This window comes from Diceros bicornis, chromosome 6 (genome assembly GCF_020826845.1).
Source record: "Diceros bicornis minor isolate mBicDic1 chromosome 6, mDicBic1.mat.cur, whole genome shotgun sequence".
Classification (NCBI taxonomy): domain Eukaryota; kingdom Metazoa; phylum Chordata; class Mammalia; order Perissodactyla; family Rhinocerotidae; genus Diceros; species Diceros bicornis.
In genome coordinates this window covers 88,421,481-88,442,307 of record NC_080745.1, presented here as the reverse complement: position 1 = coordinate 88,442,307, position 20,827 = coordinate 88,421,481, and the positions used below count along the sequence as shown (strand labels likewise).

General features: G+C 43.5%; 2 protein-coding genes and 1 long non-coding RNA gene across 3 annotated transcripts in view; 1 reads left to right on the top strand and 2 right to left on the bottom strand.

Annotated features, from left to right (window-relative positions):
• The window catches only part of DHX32 (DEAH-box helicase 32 (putative)), a 39,539-nt gene extending 33,543 nt beyond the window's left edge, over positions 1 to 5,996 (top strand). The window contains exons 8-11 of the mRNA XM_058544261.1: positions 190 to 339; positions 2,659 to 2,846; positions 4,236 to 4,417; positions 5,461 to 5,996. Coding sequence (XP_058400244.1) covers positions 190 to 339; positions 2,659 to 2,846; positions 4,236 to 4,417; positions 5,461 to 5,632 — 692 coding nt within the window. The 3' untranslated portion in view covers positions 5,633 to 5,996. The remainder of the gene's footprint in view (positions 1 to 189; positions 340 to 2,658; positions 2,847 to 4,235; positions 4,418 to 5,460) is intronic.
• On the bottom strand, positions 48 to 3,863 carry LOC131407541 (uncharacterized). Its single transcript, XR_009220515.1, has 2 exons — positions 3,510 to 3,863; positions 48 to 2,088 (listed from the first exon to the last, which is right to left on the bottom strand). It is a non-coding gene; the product is annotated as an uncharacterized LOC131407541 (long non-coding RNA).
• On the bottom strand, positions 5,758 to 20,615 carry BCCIP (BRCA2 and CDKN1A interacting protein). Its single transcript, XM_058544263.1, has 7 exons — positions 20,387 to 20,615; positions 15,982 to 16,056; positions 15,161 to 15,241; positions 10,051 to 10,140; positions 9,286 to 9,473; positions 7,673 to 7,844; positions 5,758 to 6,225 (listed from the first exon to the last, which is right to left on the bottom strand). Exons 1-7 carry the CDS (start codon positions 20,534 to 20,536, stop codon positions 6,055 to 6,057), a joined length of 927 nt encoding a protein of 308 aa, XP_058400246.1. The 5' UTR covers positions 20,537 to 20,615; the 3' UTR covers positions 5,758 to 6,054.
• Positions 20,616 to 20,827: the final 212 nt, after the last annotated feature.

Below are 20,827 nucleotides of genomic sequence, written 5' to 3'. Positions count from 1 at the left end.
ATCAAGGAGACATACATTTTGACAACTCACCGGAAATTTCTTTGCTGTCTGAGTAAACAAGAATGAGATTTATTCACGGAATAAGGCAGGAGCAGTTCCACAAGCAGTAGCGAGCCCCTCCCTCTGCATGTTGTGCCAAGATGAAATGTCTCCATTATTGCTGACCTTGTGACCTCTTGCATCTTAAAGCTCCCAGCTGCTTTTCGCATCTGCCACATGGAGCTGAGGAGGCTGCCTTGACTTGCTGGAAGACATTTTTACATCCTGAAGGAGATCACTTTACCCTCATCAACATTTACAAGGCCTACCAAGATGCGACTCTGAATTCCACCAGTGAGCGTAAGTGAATGCTTGTGATTCTTGGAAATGACCTAATTCCACCTTTTCTTCCCCAAATAAAGCTGAGCTGTTATTCATTAGACACATTTCTTCTCTCGCCCCATTGGTCACTTGAGTGGAATGGCACTTGAGGCCCTAAATGCACCCGGACGTTTCTGCTGAGCAGTGGAACGCACCCCTCCTGCTTCCACAGGGCTCTGACACACCGCAGGGGGAGCCTGTATTTACACAACTGCAGCCTTCAGCCAGCCAGCCTTTGAGTGAGCTTGCCTAGGGCATGATGGTACGGGGTGCAGGGGATACATTTCCATCACATGGCATATTCCCACTAGATGGAGAAAGAATATAGAGCATTCAGAACAAAACAAACCCCACCTCCAGATAATAGTAGAGAAGAGGTGGGCGTGCTGGGGGAGGGTGGAGAGAATTTGACTGCAGCTTGGCAGGGCCGTGAGGGGGCGTCCAGACTGTAGAATGGCATGTGTGAAAGCTGATGCAGAAGTCCTGGGTGTGTCTGAACGACAGTGGGTATATTAATTTTCACGAGAGGATACCCAGTGATAAGGGAACTGGAAACTCCTCTATGTGAAACTCCTATTTGTTGTTAGTGAGTCAAGTGGATTCTGACTCCTAGTGACCCTGTGGACAGCAGAGTGGAACCCTGCCCAGTCTTTTGCATCATGCTCTCACCTTCTGGCACTATCTCAGACAATGCTCCACTACTATTCATAGGGGATATTTTTTGCTTTTGGGGGGTTTTTTTTTTGGTGAGGAAGATTGGCCCTGAGCTAACATCTATGCCAGTCTTCCTCCATTTTGTATGTAGGTCGCTGCCACAGCATAGCTTGATGAGTGGTGTAGGTCCATGCCCAGAATCCAAACCCACGAACCCCAGGCTGCCGAGGTGGGGCGTGCCAAACTTAACCACTCCGCCACGAGGCTGGCCCCTTCATAGGGTTTTAGTGGCCAACTTTTTCGGAAGTAGGTGGCCAGGTCCTTCCTAGTCTGTCTTAATCTGGAAGCTCCGCTGAAACCTGTCCACCATGGGTGACCCTGCTGGTATTTGAAATACTGGTGGCATAGCTTTCAGCATTCACAGTAATACACAGCCGCCACAGTGTGACAACTGACCGACGGGTGGTGTGGTTCCCTGACCAGGAAAAGATCCCTGGCTGTGATGGTGAGGGCGCTGAATCTTAACCCCTAGACCACTAGGGCTGGCCGAAACTCCTATGTGAGGAGTTAAAGACAGGAAGAGGATCTTGAGGGGCAGAGAAGGCAGAGCAGTGTGGCGGAGGCGGGGTCCTCCAAAGGGCAGCCAGTGAGGAGTACCCTTCCTGCAAGGAGGGTTATTCTCACCTCTGTTTCCCGTGAAGCATCTTTTGCTTCCTTTCCTCCAATAGATGGTATGAAAAATATTTGAAATGAAGTGAGAAAATATAACAGCAGTTTGAATGGCAGTAGAATTGTATACAGCAGGGAGTTAGTTTTTCAAAGCTGAGAAGAAAAAGTTGTCAGTGGAGCCAGAAAGTACATGGGGAATTTGGTGGCATCTTTGGAGAGCAAGTGGGATGAGGGCCACTGTTGGATCCAGTAGATGCTCCTGTTGCTCCGAATAGGCCTGACTGGACAGGACAGGGTCAACAGGGCCCTTCTGCCCACTGTGCCAAGGCCACGTGCATTCCCAGGTCAGGCAAAACTCCGGGTCCATCTAAGTCATTATAGGTGGCAAGAAAGAATACCTGCAAACTGAACCAGGTGACTGAATTTTAATATAAAATTTGAGCTAGCTTAGGTAGTAGATGAGCTTAACGATAACGGAATTAATTCCCAAATCAGCCTAGTAGTAATCCTTTTCTTATAATTAAGTATGTGAGATATGTTCATGGATCAGAGGAATTTATACTGTAAGCTTTTTCCTTCCTTGTTTGATTAAATGTCGTGGACTTGTACATCCTTGCTGAATACACACAAGACAAAATGTTGATCTTAAGACAGTCTCCTCTGCCGCTTACGAGCCACAGATTAAGGGTGATAACTTTTGGTCAACGCTAGGAACGTGCTATTTCCGTAATTCTGTGGGATCGTGAAAGCCCTGTAGCCAGTGTAGGTTGTTGCAGCCGACGTGTCTCCCTCCCTGGCAGTGCTCAGACAGCCAGTGTCACAGCCACTGCCACTCTCCTTGTCCTTGCTGCCTCTCTACCACTCTTCTGTGACCTCCTCTTCAGGAGAGGAGAAGACAGAGGACGTAGAAAGCGCCTTCCTGGCTGGGCTGTTTCAGCTTTGACAAATCATTTCGTTTGTTGTTCTCTCTCCCAGACTGTGTCGAGAAGTGGTGTCATGATTACTTCCTCAACTGTCCTGCACTCAGGATGGCAGACGTTATCCGAGCTGAACTCTTAGAAATTATCAGGCGCATCGAGCTTCCCTACGCGGAACCTGCTTTTGGCTCAAAGGAAAACACTGTGAACATAAAGAAAGCACTTCTGTCTGGCTACTTCATGCAGGTGAGGAGGGATAAGACCACCTCGAGTGTGTTCTTTACAAAATCACACATGTTCAGGACTTTCTGTCAGAATCTCTCACTTAGGATGATTCTTTTATTGATGTTAACTTTAAAATAAAACTAAAAACTCTTATATGTTATTCAAGATTTACTATTTAGATATACTTGCCCTCAAGGGAATGAAGGGCTAAGCCAGAATGTTAACTTTGTCCAAAAGGACAAAAGATCTTTTTTCATTACAGAGGAAAAGTTATTAAAATACTCTTTTTGGCTAATCAGATGTAGTCTCTCATCTCACCTGTTTGTGAATCAGCTCACATTTAATCAGTGATATAATGCCCAAGAAACAAATAAAAGTAATCTCTCATTTGTTTCTTCCCAGAGTGAAGGCTGCCTCTGAATTAAAGCACATTACAGAAGTAGGCATGCTCTTCACATCACAGTAACAGAAACATTGTGGTATTTCCACATAAACTCTAAAGCAGTCTTAATGGAGAAAAATGACATTTTAGCTCATCTGTACGGAAAAAATAAGGTACCTGTATCACAGGGTATTGTGAGGATTAGAGCTGAGACAGCAAGTGTAAAGCATGTGACATTTAAGTGCATAGTCCTTCATGTGGCAGGTAACAGGCCAGCATCATGTCATGCCCACAACACGCACCTTTGTAGCTGTGCTCTTCTAGCATGCTGCGCTGACATTGCTGGTTAGTTAACATCATCATCACCATCTCAAAGTTTTGGGCAAAATATGTTTACGGCTTATTTTCTGTATCTGAAAATAGGAAACATTGGTGGCAGATTTCTAGTTTTAGCTATTCTGTATGAAATACTTTGGAATTTTTAAAGCATTTTTATATACAGAGTCTCCAACTTAGGATTGTTCCACTTAAAGATTTTTTGACTTGATGATGGTGCTAAAGCAAGCATTCAGTAGAAACCACGTTTCGAGTTCTGAATTTTGCTCTTTTCCTGGGCTAGTCATATGCGTCTTGTGATGCTGGGTAGCGGCAGCGAGCACAGCTCCCAGTCGGCCATGCAATCACAAGGGTGAACAACCGATATCCTTACGACCGTTCTGTACCCACACAGCTATTCTGTTTCTCACTTTCAGTACAGTATTCAATAAGTTACATGAGATATCCAACACTTTATTATAAAATATGCTTTATGTTAGATGATTTTGCCCAACTGTAGGCTAATGTAAGTGTTCTAAGCATGTTTAAGGGAGGCGAGGCTAAGCTGTGATGTTCGGTAGGTAAGGTGTATTAAATGCATTTTCAACTTATGATGGGTTTATCGGGGCGTAACCCCATCATAAGTTGAGGAAGATCTGTACTGATCTCCATATTAATGCAGAATCTCTTTTCTTGAAAACTCATCCTTTCAGATTGCTCGGGATGTTGATGGATCAGGGAACTATTTGATGCTCACACACAAACAAGTTGCTCAGCTGCATCCCCTCTCTACTTACTCTATCGCCAAGAAGATGCCAGAGTGGGTTCTCTTCCATAAATTCAGCATCTCTGAGAACAACTACATCAGGATTACCTCAGAAATATCTCCTGAACTGTAAGTTTAATGGATAAAAAAGGGTTTCTTTTGAATTCATACTGAAGTGAATGACAAATTTGGTTTTTATTACATTTTCAGTTATAAGATGTTTATACTGGTTACCAATCTAAATTTATGTAAATTTATGTTGAGAATACCTACTAAAGGCAGGTCTCTATGGATGATTATCTAAGAAATGTTCCTGCCTTTGAGATGACAGCATAAAGAGAGAATACAGTATAGAAATATAAAACAAAGCATGATACATCTTAAGAGAAACAAAATGCTACAGAGAAACAGCAGGTACAGACCTTGAGGAATGGGCTTAGCCATCTCTCAGAACAGACAAATCACTGAGAATGGAGCTAGGGGTGCAGGTGAGGTTGGCGACAGGCAGGTACCAGAGGTGTAGGGCTTGCGGGCCACATAGAGTTTGAAGTTTATCCTAAGTGCAGTGCAAAGCAGTTGGAGGGTTTTAAGCAAGAGTAACGTCTTCTCCATATAAGATCACTCTGGCTGCTAAGTGAATGGATTGTAGGGGCAGTAGTGAATGGAGACTAGTCTCTCAGAGGCTAGTGCAGATGCTGGGTCCATTTGAAGGTACCACTACTTGGGCAGAGTGATGTTCTGAGCAGGAACCAAGAGTAACTAATAGGTATCCAGCCTCAGCAGCTGGATTTGGAGTGGTATCAGTTAGAGAAAGAGGCAAAGATAGTCTCGCTCGCACCCACCCAAAGTTCTCCCAAGCATCTATCTGATCTCATCCTTCACATATTGTGGTGGGCCTAAGGGAAAGTACCAGTTTCCCCCAGTGGTCAGAGTGGTGGGCATCACTTCCGCTCTGTGGCATAACACTAGAAAAGCCTACTGATCTAGAAACGCAATTGGATTGGTTCCATGAAAACCACAGAAAGTATTTATTCTACAAAGGCAGACGAAGACACTGAGGAGTTCAAACTAAATACCAGTTCTACAGGTAGATTCTCCAGGGCTGGGAAGTACCCAGACAAAATATTTGATACCTCTCACCAACAAAATCTAATTTTTTTTGTTTTAAACAGGTTTATCCAACTAGTACCACAATACTATTTCAGTAATCTGCCTCCTAGTGAAAATAAGGATATTCTACAGCAAATAATGGATCACCTGTCAACTATTTCAACCATGAAAAAGGAACAGAAAATGTGTGAGAAGTGCCCTGAAACTACTGAACAAAGATGCACTATACAGTGACTCTTCAGAATCTTCTACACGGAACACGCTGTGCAATAAACATCCTAAAGTTAGCCTAACAACTGGGCCGCTGGAGCCATGTGCAGATATTCGACGTGAAGAAGGATATCATACCCCACACAGAATAGTCTTGAAAAAAATAACACTGTATATTATTTAAAAATAAAAAATACAAGTTTTTATTGAATTCTTTAAATTACTACTCCATGATTTCTTCTTATTGGAAAAATTTTTAATCAACCATTCATAATTTGACTAAAATTAAAAGATATTTTGTAAATGTGTCACAGACACAGGCAACAGAACCCTACTTTTTGTAGAGGACCTTAATCTGAATAAAGTCATAAGTTTTTCAATAAATCTCCACTGAATTTTCTGGTCATTTTACAAAAACAAGCACACCACTGTCCATGGGAAATGGGTTAGACAGATAGATGTTCTTTCAGTTTATCCATGATTTCATTCATTTTGTCGCCTGGAATTAACATCACAGTTCGCAAGGGCTTCATTGGTACATCATCAAAGGACCATCTGCCTCCCAGACACGTGTCACTCTCCTCCTGCACCGAGTAGCTGAACTTCAGGATTGCCTTCTAAACCACATAAATAACCATAAATTAAAAATTCAGACAGCCTAAAAACAAGACTCATTTAATCGACAACAAAGAATACTCTGGCATATGTTTAAATGAGAACAGCTACAGAAGCACAACGCTGAATAAAATGAGCTCAGATGGGACATTCAGGCAGAAGTTATAAAATGCTCACCAAATAGATTTTTAAAACCTATATGAGAAGTATGGATAGAAGTGTCCCATTTCTAAGAGGTGAACAAGTAACTAAGTGATAGTAATACTACTATTTGTACAGTCATGCACCACATGGGGACATTTCGGTCAATGACGGACCACAAAAATGACGGTGGTCCCGTAAGATTAGTACCATAGAGCCTAGGTGTGTGGTAGGCTCTACCATCTAGGTTTGTGTAAGTCCGCTCTCTGGTTTTCTCACAACAATGAAATCACTTAACAACAAATTTCTCAGATTCAGAATGTATCCATATCATTAAGCAATGCATGACTGTATGCTGATCACTCATATTCATGATCTCACTTGTTTCTCAATCTTGTGACAGACAAGTGAAATTAAGACTCATCATGTGACAATTACGGAGAATAACTGTCTTCAAATGCTGGTCTTTCCCCACTGTCCCAGCTGCTTCCTTGGCATAAAGCTGTTGTGTGTGAAAACCCCGTCTGCACAACCAGGCCATCTTAAAACACCCATACATACTTCCCTGAAATGGTCTGTCTGAGGTGCTGAAGCATAAATTTTAAAAAATTTAATTTTCACTATTTACTTCATGAAAAACAAGGGCAGAGCTGAATCTGCCCTTTAGTGCAGTGCTTTAGTCTTTAATGGAAGCCTCCAGGAAGATATGTTGCCCCTCAGAGATTTATTTAACATGTTTGAGAGGAGGGCAACGTGAGGAAGAACAGTCTCTGGTGTTTGGCTGTCCATCATGGCACAAGTTCTCTTTATAGGAGGAAAGTGCTGGAGATTCCGCCAGTGGGATGACATCCAGGACTGAGGGCAGGTGAGCCAGCATGGGAGAGCGAGGGTCCACTCCAGCTTCCACACTGACTGGCTGCGTGATCTCAGATAACAGCTCTGAGCTCCCTCACACTCAATGTCCCCATCTGCACACCCGGGGTAATGTCTACCTCACGGAGTGGTTTGAGAATTAAAGATCTTACAGTGAGCATATTATAAATGCCTGGTCACTATTAGCACGTTCACTGCTTTTCTCCTCCCCACGCTTGTCACCAATAGCAGGGCTGGGGAGCCAGTGACTAACCTGTTGATAACCTACTAAGTGCCAGGCATTGTGTTAGCTGCTAACTGCTGGGGATATGGAGAAAACAGAGTGGCCACACTCGAAAGACTCTTGACATAAAATGGGAGAGCAATAAATCCTGATTATTGTCAAGAAAATCCTTATTTGCGTCTAAACAAATAGATAAAACAGGACAATCTTACCTCATAGAAAAATTCTTCCTCTGCATTTGCAAACATTAACTCAACTTTCTCTTCATTGCTCCATTTCTTTCTGGAATTTTTCCCTGCTTCCATGAATGTCTTGCTAATCAGAAGGTAGAAGCAGCACTTCCCACATGGCTTGTTAGTTTTGTGTGCCTCTGCTAGTTCTTTCCTACAGGGCACACACACACAAGGTTTACCTGATGCATCAGGTGAAATCCATCAACAAACCAGAGCAACAGAAAAACAAGGAGACCTCTTCAGTGGGTTCTGTTGTGACACAGGCTTAATGAACACACCTTAGATCTAGACTCTTCTAAAGTCATGATTTTATTTATGTAGTCAGTTGCATTTTCGATTGATTATGGCAGTGCTTTTAATATCGTATGATTAATCTCTCAGATTACAGATACTAACAGATGAGTCTCAAATTCACTCAACATCACTGCTCTGTGCAGAAGTTAAAAATACATAAGAACGTAGATTTTTTAAAACGACAAACATTTAACTGAAACACACAAAGGCACATAGCCATAATCAATGCCATTAGAGCATGTGACTACTACAGTCTCCAATCACTAGAGTCCAGGACTAGTTCCTAACATACTACAGAAATGGCACAGCAAGACGCAGATACCCTAAATTCTAGAACAGGCAATGGGACGGCATGAAGCCTTAATTTTCTTCCTTCTGAAAATTGTCTATGACCCTGTGCATATGGCTAAACAATATGTAAAGGAACTCAACAGCGCACTAGGGCTTTCTTTAATAGAGGATCAGGAGAAAGCCGATCACCCTCCTGTGAAACCAAATAAACATGAGATCCAGCTGATCAGAAAAAAGACAAAGTGAAACAAAAAACACTTATGGCACCAGAAGTACAACAGGAGTGCAGCTGAGGGTGGGGTGAGAGGGAGAATGAGAGTAAAACTAAAAAGCAGTGATCTATAAAGGAAAAGTGGGAAACCTAAAGGTTTCCAGACTAGTTACATTCCCACAAACTATTAAAGGGAACCACAGTACAAGTGTATGGCCTCTGAAAAATGCTAGTCTATAAAGCCTGGGGCCTGTCTGTATTTTTGTCCTCCTCTACTTCAAGGCACAGGTAACACCAATTCTTAGCTCTTCTTACATTTACAATATTTTTGTAAACCTAAACTCTTGCATTAAGAAATAAAACAACAACAAACTCTGAGAAGCCAGAGACACAGTATCAGGACTATGGTTTCATTAGTCATAAAACATCCCAATGGGAGTTAGGAATTTTACTCAGTTTTTGATATTGTTGTAATTGTTCAGCATTTTATTTGTGTTACAAAAATCCATCTGTGAAGAGGGTGAAAAACTTTAGTCAAACGGGGTAAAAAGTCTATTTTTATACCACTAAATCCTTAAGATTATTAAGATTGTTGTCAAAAATAATTAAAACCCTTTAAAAAGCCAATTAATAATGTATGCATCTCATAGGACGTTTCTTCCCCTCTCATCACACTACACTGTTGCTTAAACCAAGGGTAGAACTCTTTCTATACCAATATATTCCATTTAAATCACACTTCTGAGTCCACCTGGAAAAAAACTACTGTTCAAAGGCATTTTCCGAAGTCTCTTACTGAAGCTGCTGGTGCATGGGCAGAGCAATCTGTGGAGGAACGTTGATGAATCTTTCACTTAGTAGAAAGCCCACAGGCTTGGTGGTGTCATTTAAATGCTTGTCCAGCTGTTCAACCATGCTCTTTTCACAGTTCTTCTCACAGAAGCTTAGAATCAACTCTTTAATTTGTTCAGCACACTGCGTCCCCTAGAAAGCAAAGAGAAGGCTTGCTTTTTATTACAGCCCATCACTTACAGGAGAAAACCTGCAAGTGAGAGCTATCACTTTTTATCTTACAGCTAAGGGCAGCAGTTTCCTGTCATAACCTTTAGTGTTGATTGCTTAAGTATTTCTCAAAAGTAACTACATCTGATTATTTACCATCCCATGATCAATAGTAAGAGAGGGTTACAACGAACACTAAGACACATTGGAATAGCAATTCTAGTCTGTCTCACAAAGACAGATGGAAGTAACCGGAAAGTTCATTTAAAAATTAAAGATAAAGTATAGCCTGCATCTTATTCTGAGAAGGGTAAGCAGCTGGTTTTTACTTTTTATTAGAACTCATCAGTGAGTCAATAAAAAGATGAATAATTATTCCAAACAAAACAAAACAAAAACACTGTCGTATTGAAAAAAAGATTGTAATAAGATTTCACAAGAGCACATATCCTTATAGTTAATATTGTTGTCTGATGTAAAAGGCATGTTCATCATGCATCAAATAAAAGTGGTTTTGGCCTTCGGAATAACCATTGAGATGCCACCCAGTGAAACCAACCTTTCTTTCAGTTAAATTTAAAAGACTTATAAAACCAAAAATCTCATCTTCATCCACATCGTCATCGCTGTCTTCCGAAACATCCGTTTGCTATTTAAAAAAAAAAAAAAAAAATTGTATATTTAGTTGGGAAGAAGTATGATACCAAGTCCTGGAATCTAGGCTTCATTTGTCTTTTCACTTTTCAGTGCTAACTTTGTTTTACTCTTGTCACCTCAGGATGCATCATACGCTAAATGCTGCGTGGCCTTGTTCATATCACTTCACCTCCCTGGAATCTGTTCCTCTTTTTAATATTTTGGATCTCTTCCTGTGCGAAATTTCTTTATACTAGATTCTTAAGACATTTTCTTAAGTGGATTCTCAATATATTATAAATGCAGAACAGATAAAAACTCAGGAAATAATCATTTTAGTCAGTTTTCTAAATAATGTGGCTGGAGCCAGCCCTTGCGTGTTTCTCTGCAGGTCCACAACACTGTCTCACCTAAAATTCATATGCTTCCAGAGCACTAGCCAGTCCTGCCCATTGGTGGAGGTGAACAATGTCTGAGTGTCATTTATTCCTACCACTTGGGCAGAGAGAAGAAAAAAAGAGGGCAAGAAAGGAAATGATGAATTAAGAAAACAGAGAACTAAGGTGAAATGGTTGACTCCAACTTGAACTTCCTGGCTCTACTTTGACAGCCTATCCCCTGGGAGGCCTCAATGCAACGTCCACATTTCTTCCACATGCTTGTCTAGGTTGTAAAGTCCTCTCACTGCATCCCCAGCACCTAGCATGGTTCAGTGAGGTACAGTGAACAGCACCAAGATGCCCCCAGTGGCTGGGTACCTCAGGGCAGAGAGCAGAGAGCAGAGTAGAAGCTGCCTCTGCAGGGGCAGGAAGTCAACCCAGACCAGAGATGCAGGAGGCGCCTGGGCACACTGAGGAGGGCTGGGGTAGGAAGTGGCTCCTGGTCTAAGCTGACACGACTATTGAGGGGACCTCGGGCAAAGGGGCTACCAGGCTTTAAAACAAAACATTTCCGCTGAATCTGGGTGTAAAAGACTACCCGTTTCTTCCTGTGCGAACAAGGAAGGTGGGTGGCTCAGGTAAGGCCTCAAAGACCTAGTAATTAAAACTATGTGCCAAGATGAGAGAAGTCTCAAATTCAACAAAAGCAAGAGGATATAAAAGTAGAGAATGAGAAGGTAACTCAAGAGGACACTAACAGTTCAGTGAGAGGATCAAGGGCATGTCTGTTCATGAAGGAGAGGGGAAAGAAGTACAGAAAGAAGTATAGTAGTCCCCCTCATCCGTGGTTTCACTTTCCACAGTTTCAGTTACCCACAGTCAACCACAGTCTGAAAATATTAAATGGAAAATTCAAGAAATAAGCAATTCATGTTTTTTTTTTTAATTTTATTTATTTTTTCCCCTAAAGCCCCAGTAGATAGTTGTATGTCATAGTTGCACATCCTTCTAGTTGCTGTATGTGGGACGCAGCCTCAGCATGGCCAGAGAAGCGGTGCGTCGGTGCGCGCCCGGGATCTGAACCCGGGCCGCCAGCAGCGGAGCGCGCGCACTTAACCGCTAAGCCACAGGGCCGGCCCAGCAATTCATGTTTTAAACTGGGCACCGTTCTGAATAACATGATGAAATCTTTTGCCCAGCTCCGACCTGCCCAGGACGTGAATCATCCCTTTGTCCAGCATATCCACGCTGTATATGCCATCTGTCCATTAGTCACTTAGTAGCCATATCAGTTATCAGATCAACTTGGTGCAGTATCGTAGTGCTTGTGTGCAAGTAACCCTTATTTTACTTAATAATGGCCCCAAAGTACAAGCGTAGTGATGCTGGCTATTTGGATATGCCAAAGAGAAGCTGTAAAGTGCTTTGTCAGGTCAGACCTTCGTCAGAAGGTCAATCATGTGGGCATCATATCATTTCACATCATCACAAGAAACGTAAGTGCAGTATAAGATTTTGAGAGAGACCACATTCACATAACTTTTATTACATATATTGTTATAACTGTTCTATTTTATTAGTTATTGTTGTTAATCTCTTACTGTGCCTAATTTATAAATTAAACTTTATCATAGGTATGTATGTATAAGAAAAAACAGTGTATATGAGGTTCAGCCCTATCCGTGGTTTCACGCCTCCACTGGGGATCTTGGAACATACCCCTACGGATAAGGAGGGAACACTGTAATATGTAAACCAGTCTGGGTCCTCCAAGATCAACAACAGACAGTTTCTCTGTACCTCAGAGGACGCCCAGCTACTGTGGCAAAACCTGTGCAGTACCAACAGACTTTAAAAAGGCCAGGGGAAGAAAAAGGAACTCTCAGTGTCAAGCCCTAAGAAATCCCCAAACTGGGCACTTGGCTCACAAGCAATTAGCATCCCCTGGAACACACTCAACATTCCCCTCCTTGCCAGGCCTGTCAACTCTCAAGGAAGCACCACACGGCATCTGCCTCTGTGGGGCTGGGGTCACAAGCACATAGTCTCATCCGCAAGCACCTGCCTCCCCAGCAAGAGCCCCTCCTGCTGGACTCGACTCCTGCCCCGACTTATGCCACCCCTTACCTGTCCTGAGCCTCTGCGTTCAACACAATTCTTCTTAGTACCTAAGTACAGAGCAACTCCTTACATAACACCTCACCCTGAATGGCTAGGCTCTTGACCCAACCACGCACATGCAGTCTGCAGCTCTCCCCGCCCTTTTCCCTCCATAGCCCTAGGGACTTCCTTCTCTAGAAGAGTCCAAATCCGCCCAGTCCCAAAGGCTCTAGCGAGAGCTCTGGGCAGTCCCTCTCCTAAGGACAAGAAGTCTCTGTCCTTGGGACACCTCTAGTGTCTCTGTGGAAGCCAAGGAAGCAATAATTGTAATTGTGGAGTTATTTGTGTAATTACCCAATTAAAGGTTGAATCCCCCCATTAGAGAATAAGGATTTCAAGGATAAAAATGACTGCTTCTCGTCAGTATCCATCAGGTCTCAGGACACTAATCAGTTAGAGATCACATCTGTTTGATGAAAGAGCAGGTGGCCTGCTTTTCCCCATTGCTCTAATAAAAGGAAGCTACCAGAGGTGTGATTCTTCTCATTTTCTTTATATTTAGTGCCACAAGGTTACTAATATTGTCAGAAGGTCTGAAAAGTGTCCTCTGTATTCAGTAACAAAGATGTTGGTGACCCTATCAGACAGTTTCAGAACTTCAGTAGAGTACTGGGGGTAAAAGCCAGATCAGGGTGTTTAGGAGGAGAAGAGGTGAAGACTATGAATATAAACTATTTTCTAAGAATTTTGGCTTTGAAAACAAAGTGAGATGGCTGAAGGTGAGGTAGTTGAAACATGAGACCGAAGTGGAGTTATTTGTTTTGTTTTTATGCTAAGCTAGATGGTAAGCGGTGGCAATAGGAAAAAGACCTCGAGTGACATTACACATACACAGCACTTTGCCATGTGCCAGACACTGTTGTAACCACTTTACTCTCAGCAACTCATTTCACTGACCTACCACCCTAGAAAACCGGTACCAGTATCATTCTCGTTTTCAGAGATGGAAATAGAGGGCCAGCCCCGTGGCTTGGCGGTTGAGTGCGCGCGCTCTGCTGCTGGCGGCCCGGGTTCAGATCCCGGGCGCGCGTCGACGCGCCGCTTCTCCGGCCATGCTGAGGCCGCGTCCCACATGCAGCGGCTGGAAGGCTGTGCAACTGTGACATACAGCTATCTGCTGGGGCTGGGGCTGGGGCGGGGGGGGAGGATTGGCAATAGATGTTAGCGCAGAGCCAGTCTTCCTCAGCAAAAAAATAGAGGAGGATTAGCATGGGTGTTAGCTCAGGGCTGATCTTCCTCACAAAAAAAAAAAAAGAGAGATGGAAATAAACTAAGGTCACTGTGGCAGACTGTATTTTCCATAAATGGCTGCAGCGATATCTCCTATACCACAATCTCTGACAAAGTGACCTAGACACTCCACCTGTTGAGAGGTGGGGTCTATGCGCCCTCCCCTTGAACCTGCATAGACCTTTGTGCCTGCTGATCAAGCAAATGATGGAAATGACCCTGTATCATAAAATGCTCTGCACTTCCCCCTAGTTCTTTCCAGCTGCTTGCTCCTGGAACCCAACCAGTGTGTAGAGAGGCCCACACTGGAGAGGAACTGAGGCCCCTGGCCCACAGTCCCAGCTGGGCTCCCAATGAAGAGCCTGCACTAACTTGCTAGTAATGTGAGTGAGCCATCTTGAAAGCAAATCCTCCAGCCCCCCGTTGACCCTCCCCGGCTAATGTGACACAGAGAAAATACAAGTTGTCCTCACCGAGCTCTGTCCAAACTGCAGAGCCAAACAGATGATTGCTGCTATTGTAAGACACTAAGCTGTGGGGCGGTTTGTTGGGCAGCAACAAATAACTGAAAGAGCCACCGGATGATAAGCGGCAGAGGCAGGATTCACCCCAGTGCTGCTCCCCCCTCCTCCAAATGCTCCCTTCTCCTGCCTTCCATGATACCACTCTACTGCTTTTCCGTCTTGCTCTCCTGTGAGTCTCCTTTGCAGGCTCTGCCACTTACCTTCCTCACCCAGGTAACACTGGTATTACCAGAGTGTCTGTCCCTGCCCTCCCTGGGCAATCTCAACTACTTCTATGACTTTAATTACCATTCATCTGCTGAAAACGCCCAAGTCTCCAGCTGCTGCTCAATATCTCACTAGCACGTCTAAGAGGCAAATCAAACTCAAATTGCACAAATTCAAACTCATAACCTGCTCCTAACCTGCTCTTCCTCCATGTTTGCTTTCTTGATTGCTCCAGCCAGATACTTGGGAGTCATCTCTGACTCCTTTTTTCCCTCACTCTCAGACCCAATCACATCACATTTCATCTCCCAAATATCTTCTGAATCAGCCCACTTCTCTCCCTATCCACTGCCACTATCTGGATTACGGCATTTAATAACCCTCCATTACTGCAATGGCCGTCTAACCGGTCTCCCTTCTTCCAGGGATACTTCTTTCCAACTTGAGCTCTGGCCTGCTTGCTATAAATCAGGAGAAACTTAACAGGATAAAGAAATGATTTAATCAGAATAAACACAACTGTCCTGCTTACCTTAATCACACTTCCGATATGGTTCTGTTGAATTAAGAGATCTGTTAGTTCTGCAGTGTTCACAGGAGCCTTTAGGAAAAGCTAAGAGGAGAAAAAAAAAATTATTTTAAATTAAAATCAAAGCATGATTTCCAATAAAACTTGTAATTTCCATATTCAAATAAAAATAATGAGATTTCAATGATCTGATCAGGAAGATGACCCAGAAAAGCAATCCCAAGAGGAAAGAAAAAGCCCAGGAGGATCAAAGCAGCTAAAGGCACTGAAATTTGAGAAAAGGCAGTCAGTGGTAATATCTGAGGTGTGGGGGAGGAGAAGAGGAAAGGGGGGGAGAAGAGAGAGGAGGAGGAGGGGAAGGACATAAGGCCATAGAATTTGGTGACCAGGACACTGGAGGCTATAAAGGGTAGAGAACCACAGCCATCTTATATGGGGTAAAGGAATAAGGAGAAGCAGCAAACATGGGTTTTGTAGCACCAGATGGTACAGTCAGTGATATGGCTATCACGTAAGAATTCCTCTACCCCACAAAGTTTGCATGTGAATTAGAGAAAAATAGAATAGAAGCTTAAGTAATTAGCAGATGAAAGGGAGGGTAATTTAGGACACAGAATGTTAATCAGAGGAAGGGGTCTGGGAGCCGAGGCACAAAAAGGGGAGTTAGCTCTGGAACAGAAGAGAAATAATTCTTTCCCTGCAAGGTGGAGAGGAGAGGAATGGGGATTCTAAAACAGAAAGGATGAAATTTGACAGAATCTGTGTTGAATGGCCTGGATTCTCTTCGAAGAGCAAATTTATGTGTACAGAGTAAAAGACAATACCTGCTGCAGTAATTTCTTAATTCCGTCATAATCCTTATCTGAGATAGAGTAAGCTTCAAATTCAATATTCACTTCCTGTAAATAACACACAAAACAGGTCATCATACACAACTTTCTAAGATAATTCAGGCATTATTTTCCACTTTACAAATTTTTCTTTTTCCTCTACCTCTATTTTTTTTGGCTCTTTCTCTATTAGTTCATCTATAGAACATGCCAGAAAAAGGACAAGAAGAAAATGTTACGTGAAGAATTATAACTGCCTATGCTTCAAAATAGGCAAACATTGCCAAGATTACTATCTGCACTATCTGACAAAACACCTTCCTACCATCTCCTCATTTGACACAACAGCCTGAGAAAAACAAAACACTCAGAGCGACCTAGTTTTAAGGTTGAGCAAGTCTGCCCTGGATAAAATGATCATAGCAGCCACAAAGGAGAAATTATTATTGGCCTGACTGCAGTAAGGGTGAGCAAAGAACAAAATCACTTCCGAAGTCCCTGGCAGTACCTAGAGCTTGATTCAGCCCATGGATCCGAGGCCACACTGCATTCCCTCGGCAAACACTTACTGAGCACCACCAGGTACCAAGCACTATGCTGGGCCCTTGAGATAAAAAGAGGAGTAAAGCAGACGTGAATGATCCTGCCCCTCACCGAGCTTATGGTTTAGGGGGGAATTAGACATTAAGGAAATATTCATGAAAATAAAAGTAAAGTTGCAACTATACATGCTATAAAAGATTGGTGTATGGTGCTATAACATGAAAAATAGGACGTCAGAAAGTCAGGAAAGGCTTCCCTTAGAAAGTGACACCTGAGCTGGGAAGTGAGGACAAGCTAAGAGAATTCCTGGCACAGGGAAGGGCACATACAGAGGCCCTGAGGCAGAAGGAAATACGGTGAGTACATGGGACTAAAAGAAGGTGTGCAGCTGGGCTCCCTGATCTGTCTCTGCAAAACAATAAGAGACCTAAGAGGTGAAGCCACTGAAATATCCCACAAATAAATGAAAGTATTACTTCACACTAAAAACAAAACCTTAGATGCTTTCAAATGCTACACAAGATAAGTCCTTGAAGATCCTAAATCATACCTTGGTAAGTGATACACTGAACTTGGGGCTCTGATGAAATAGTGTATTTACACACACTTCAAGTTTTGCAGGTTTCTGCAATTTGGGGTCTTGGCTGAAAGAGGCCACAGAGGAAAACCAGACCTACTTTTGCCTTGCCATCCGGTCTGTGCCTGTATTTAAGCACTCCCTTGGCTGTTAAACTTGCCAGGGCCTAGATAACAAGGCCAGCTTACAGACTTCAAGTCCTGACTCTCTGAAGTAGGCTCAGCCAGATCATGGGAGCAGAAAATCTGTTGGTGGCTGGGACCGGGGGTGGGGAGGGCGGCGCGGTATTCCAAACAGGATCAAACTAAACCAAATAACAAACTGTCATTATTCAGGTCTTGAAAGTATTCCTTAAAAATAAATAAATTCTTAGAATAATGCTCTTCTAGTGTTTTTTCCTCATCTAGATAGAAGCCTCAGACCTCTGTCCCAGGCTATTGGGCACTGCCATTGCAATAGATACCAAATGGATTATCTGCCCAGACCCCTTTCCCTTCGTATGGGCTCCCCACTCGTAGGGTTTCAGGGGGAAAGCCATCTTTGTAAAACAGAGCCCTGCCACTCACCCCCCAGGTGACAGAATTTAGAATTAAGACTAAACGTGACATCTAGCCTGCTTGCTCTTTTGAGTGAAAAACCTCAGAAGCTACTGGCATTTTCTATTTTCTGCTATACGGAGAGAAACAGAAAGAAAACCAAATATTTTGAATGTATCAGAGAAGAGCAAAGCAGAGATGAAAAATGTGATGGACTTCTCAGGTTGTCCATAGCATTCCAGGCTCAGGGACCCATTCCACTCCTGAGGCCCAGCTGCATTCCTGCCCTTGGAGGTCTTAAGCTACCCTTGAATCCTTACCACAAATTCCCCTTTCTACTGAAGCTACCCTCCAAGGGTTTCTATTAAGCACAAACAAGTGTCCTAACCACATGACCACATGTGGTTAACTAAACATGCCTAGATCTTTTCTTCTCATCTTCCACTATTCCCATCTGTTTCTTGAAGTTCTCATAACCACTTTCTATTGCTGCTGAGTCAGCTGCCTCAAAGCCAGTCACCCTGTCCTTTAAACAGGGCTCTTTAGGGCTTTAAATAACCATGCACATTTCCTTCCTTCCTTATACATCATCTTGTTTCAAAAAAGATCTGAAGCAGATTTTGAATTTCCAAAATAATTCTCATGGATTTCCACATCAGGGAAATAAGCTGTGGATGAGTGAACATCTCAGAGAATGAAAGCTTCCTTCAAATAAAGAAAGAAATCAATAACCTTTTTCAGTATATTTTCAACATCCTATGTTTTAGTACAGGGTCTGCCCTAAAAGCGTTAACAATTTCTTCAGTCAAAATAGGAATACATGCCAGTGGTAAACAATACAGAGTGCAGAAGTTAGAGAGGTAACACTTACTGCCCGCCCCCCTCCTCCCACTCTCCAAAGGTTACTGTCAATAGTAAACTATTCTTTCAAGAAATTTTCAACACATACATAATCAAATATATTTTCTGTTTCTTCTTTCCCCCACAAAGACTGCACTACATGTGCTGTCTTCACTTAATTTGCTGTGTGTCCTTGGTTGTAAAATGGTGATAATTCCTAACTTCATAGAGTTGACACCAGCATTAGAGTTAATGTAAAGTGCCTGGAGCCTGGAACAGCACATATTATTACTACTGGAGAGTAAATTCTTACAGGTAGAATTACTGATCAGGGGATGTACACATTTTAAATTTTGATAGATATTGTCAAATTGCCCTCCAAAGAGACTGTACCAATTTATACTCCCACCAACAGTATATGTAAGAGCCTTATTTTCCTACACTATCATCAATGATGGTTAATTTTTATCCATGGCAGTCTGACAGATCATCCATGTTAACGCAAGAAGCATTGATTTCTATAACCCAGATAGCAAAATAGCCAGTAAAGTTGTACAAAGTGAAAAGTGGTGACACTGCATTCAAGGCAAGGGGCCAAAGTTAAGAGCTGATTTGTAAGGGAAAGTTCTGTTCACTAGAAGATGTATCATATACCCCTGCCACAGTCTCAGCCCTAATCCTGCATCCACCTTCTCTGTATCCCCCTCAACACACACACTCATTCTGACTCATGTTTTATCTCTGACTTTATTTCTCATCACTCTCTCGCTTACTCTGATCCAGCCATATGGGCTGCCTTTCTGTCCTCAATCATGAGGACTTTGGATTTTCTTATAAATGAAATGGGAAGGTTCTGAACAGGAAAGTGAGAATAGACCTACATTTTACAAAGGTCTCTCTGGCTGTGGATGAAATATAAATTTTAGGAGAATAAGAATGGAAAAAGGCATGCCAGTAAAAGGTTACTACTTGTATTCCAGGCAAGAGATGATGGAGATGAGGACTATGACGGTTGCAGAATCAATGAGAAGTGTCTGGATACTAAAGGTAAAGCTAACAGGAAGAACTGGATGTGGGTTGAGGAAAAGGGAGGAATTAAAGTTAACTTCCAGATTTTGGGTTTGAACAACTGGTAAATTTGGGGACCATTTACAGAAATGGCAAAGATTAGGAGCAGAGGCATGAATGACAAATTCTGCTTGGGAGGTGTTAAGTTTGAGGTACCTATCAGCCATTCAGTGGTCTTAAGGCTCCTTCAGTCCTAATTATTCATTCAACAACTATTAAGTACCTAAAATCCCAGGCACCACGGCAGGAGCTATTCTGAAGAAACGGAATCCAGTTCTCTAAGAACGTATCACCACGGACTCTGACCAGGACGTGGTGAGCGGGGCAGGGTCAGCTGTCCCGGGGAGGCAGAAAATACAGTTTAGCCGAGATCTGAACAAGAAAGGGAAACCCTGCAGGATAAAGCAGCGCGTGTGAAAAGGCTCTTGGCAGAACGGACCAGGCGGCCTTCGGGAAACCGGGAGAGGGCCGCTGGGAGCGGGCAGCGCCGCGAACCAGGCGGAGGGCTGCAGGGGTGGGCAGAGGATGGACTCCATAGGCCCTCGCTGGCTACTATGGATTTAGGGCTTCAGCCCGAGAACTAAAGAAAGCCACTGAAAACAGTGTCGTGGCGGCTTTCTTTGGGGGCGGGAGGTGGCCGACCTGGCCGCGGCAAGACTTTTGAAAATAACTTCTGTGGCTGCAGCGTGAAAAAGACCGAAGTGGCACCTGAGTAGGAGCCTTTTATCACCTCCAATTTCTGCTGACAGACCCTCAGGTGCAGGGAAGTCGCCACTCCAAGCAGCTCACACATTCACGGGGTATAAACCAAACTGGGGTCGCGTGTGCTTCTCACCTCGTCGACGATCTCGTCGTCTTCATCCTCTTCTTCCTCACTGTCTTCATCGTCTTCGTCCTCATCCTCGACTTCATCTTCCTCTTCTACCTGCTCGCGTGGGACCGACACCCCACTGCCCACTGCACGCCGCTTGGGCCTGGACGCCATGTTGCCGCCCTCACTGCGCCTGCGCAACTTCCACTCGCCTGCCTTTCCGGGCCCACCCACACAAGCCGAGGGGGTGAGAGACCACAAAGAAACTCGGCGCTGAGTCGGCGTCAACCCCAGTACCCCTGCTGGATTCCAAGGCCGTGACCCCTCAGAGTCAGGTCCAGTTTGGGATCCTATCTTGGCCTTTCCTTCCTCCTTCCATCCTCCCTCACTCCTTCCAAGGCTCCCCCACCCCTTCGCGCAATGGTTCAACCCATCTGGGCTCGGTCTCACCGGGCCTGGATGCCT

Coding starts and splice junctions, on each gene's coding strand:
- BCCIP (XM_058544263.1), bottom strand. CDS start 20,536: ATGGCGTCCAGGCCCAAGCGGCGTGCAGTGGGCAGTGGGGTGTCGGTC. Junction 10,141..15,160: donor ATATCGGAAGTGTGATTAAG/GTAAGCAGGACA, acceptor TTTTTTAAATAG/CAAACGGATGTTTCGGAAGA. Junction 6,226..7,672: donor AGGAAGAATTTTTCTATGAG/GTAAGATTGTCC, acceptor TATGTGGTTTAG/AAGGCAATCCTGAAGTTCAG.